General features: G+C 54.2%; 1 protein-coding gene across 1 annotated transcript in view; it reads right to left on the bottom strand.

Annotated features, from left to right (window-relative positions):
• Window positions 1–2,519, bottom strand: part of ANK1 (ankyrin 1, erythrocytic) — a 42,241-nt gene that overhangs the window by 23,681 nt on the left and 16,041 nt on the right. The window contains 5 exon segments of the mRNA XM_009328292.1: window position 1; window positions 3–56; window positions 194–379; window positions 493–591; window positions 1,281–1,379. The exon segment at window position 1 is cut by the window's left edge and continues 47 nt beyond it. Coding sequence (XP_009326567.1) covers window position 1; window positions 3–56; window positions 194–379; window positions 493–591; window positions 1,281–1,379 — 439 coding nt within the window.

Below are 2,519 nucleotides of genomic sequence, written 5' to 3'. Positions count from 1 at the left end.
TGGGCCACACTGAGATTCTCATAGTGGGCTGCAATGTGCAAGGGGGTAAATCCAGTCTAGGGGAAAGAAGGAGGGATCAGCCCAGCCAGACACATGCTCCCTCCTGAAAGGATGGATAAATACAGCATACCAAGCTGCTGTTCTCCCTGGGATGTGGGATAGCTCCCAGAGACAGGATGGGAAAGCCACACACCTTGGAGAGAACGTCAGCATTGGGGTCATTCTGCAGCAGCACAGCAGCTGTGCGAGTGTCATCGTTGCGGGCTGCAATGTGCAGGGCGGGCAGGCGGACCTTACCCTTTGTCCCATAGTTGATAAGGTGAGCAACCACATTCTCATGCCCTTGCTGCAGAGCCACAGCTAGTGGCGTGAAGCCATCCTGCCAAGGAGTGGCAGGTGAGAGAGGGAGAGCCAAGGAGCCATGACAGCACCTGGCACATCCAACAGCAGCCCCAACAAGCAGGGCCCTAGGGTCCTCCCCAAGGATCTCACCTCTGTGGCTACATTCTGGTTGGCTCCATTTTCCAGCAAGAACTTGACAACTTCCAGGTGGTTTTCCTGCGCTGCCATGTACAGGGGTGTGAAGCCTTTCTGCAAACACAGGGCCATGCACATCAACACAACTCTTCCTCAAGTTTCTCAAGCTCCTTGCAGACCTACACCCGAACAAGACCCACACCCCCAGTTCACTGAACTGGGGCAAAAGCATACACAGTGTGGGTGGGAAAAAGGAAAAAACTGGCAACGGTGGAGCAATCATACAAGCCCAAGGCTCCCCACATCCAGAAAGAACCAGGGGATGCTTCACAACAGTCAGCCCAGGAGACACTGCCTTCCACTCACTGCCACTACTCTCCCTTGCTTCAGGGACTTTTCTCCCATTAGGCAAAAGCTGAAGATCTTGCAGCCCCACCAGGCCCAAGAAAGAGAGAATGAAGGAGGCACAGTGTGCAGAGCTGCAGGGGTTGCTGGAGACCTCATGGCTGTGCCAGGGAGGCATTGTCCCCGAGTCCTCCCAGGATGAGTTCAGCATGCTTGTGTGTGCTGCCATGGACTCCTTCAGCACAGAGACCACGCTGGTCTCCCCATATCCCTCAAGACTCCCTCCCCACCACTCACACATTCGTCTTCTTTCAGGAGTCTGGCAGAGCAGTCCTTGCCCCTGAACAGGACTACAGAGAAACTGTAAAGGGCTGCTGAAGTGCCCATGCTGGGCACCATGAAGACACCACCATCGTGTATGCTGGGTGCTTTTCCCACCCCAGCCCAGGCCACTCTACCTGTGACTGCGCATTGACATTGGCCCCATAGTTCACCAGTTCCCGGACCACGTCCCGTTGTCCAGCCAGGGCAGCAATGTGCAGGGCTGTGTTTCCCTTCTGAAAGACACCATAGGGCAGTGCTCAGGGGCTGGAGGAGCCCAGGACGCCGGGGAAAGATGGTCCTGACATGTGCTAACACACGTGCAAACAGAGCAGCTGGCCAGGGGAAGCCTGTGGGGCCATGCAGCCCTTGCTCCATGCCCCATCCCTGCTATAGACCAGGCAGCTACCTTTCATGTTTGCTGGCCAGGGAAGAGAGTGATTTCATCTCTCCCATGAAGTTACTGGCAGCAAAAGCTGTATGCATTGTCAGGCTCTGTGTATCTCCAGCACTGAGAGATGAGGAAGGGAGGGAGGATGGGGGAGCTGAGCTGGCAGTCTTGAGGCAAAACTGCAGTGTGTGCCCTGGTAGCTAAGGCATCCCAGCAGAGCTAAGGGATGATAAGCAGGCTGGAAAATGCAGACGCAGGCTCTTCTGACTTGTGCCTTTGGGTGGTGTGGCAGAATGCCAGACTCTGCTCCGCGCGCCAAGCCCTTGCCAGAGCACTGGGGAGGTGGCAAGCCAGGCCCCCTCCTGCCCTCACAGCCCTTCAGGTGGTGCTGGAGGCTGCTCATTTGTCAGCCCTGCTTGCTTGCACTGTTGTCTCGCTTGTCACCGAGCAAGAACCACACCCTGCCGTGGTGATGCAAGGAGAGAATTATATGTTATTTACAGAGCACCAGAGCTCTCGAGGCTTGTGACAATGGTACCAAGGTGTTCTGGTTTCAGCTGGGATAGAGTTAATTTTCTTCCTAGTAGCTGGTACAGTGCTGTGTTTTGGATTTAGGGTGAGAACAATGTTGATAACACACCGATGTCTTAGTTGTTGCTAAGTAGCGCTTACACTAGTCAAGGCCTTTTCAGCTTCCCATGCTCTACCGACTGAGCAGGCTGGAGGTGCACAAGAAGCTGGGAGGGGGGCACAGCCAGGACAGCTGACCCAAACTGAACAAAGGGATAGTCCGTACCATGTGATGACATGCTCAGTACATAAACTGGGGGAAAGCTGGCCGGGGGGACCGCTGCTCGGGGACTGGCTGGGCATCGCTCAGTGGGTGGTGAGCAATTGCATTGTGCATCACTTGCTTTGTATATTCTTTTTATTAATTATTATTATTATTTCAATTATTAAACTGTTTTTATCTCAACCCATGAGT

The sequence above is a fragment of the Pygoscelis adeliae genome, unplaced genomic scaffold (genome assembly GCF_000699105.1).
Source record: "Pygoscelis adeliae isolate BGI_AS28 unplaced genomic scaffold, ASM69910v1 Scaffold597, whole genome shotgun sequence".
Taxonomy (NCBI): domain Eukaryota; kingdom Metazoa; phylum Chordata; class Aves; order Sphenisciformes; family Spheniscidae; genus Pygoscelis; species Pygoscelis adeliae.
The sequence above is the reverse complement of the archived record's forward strand: the minus strand, read 5'-3'. Positions and strand labels throughout refer to the sequence as shown.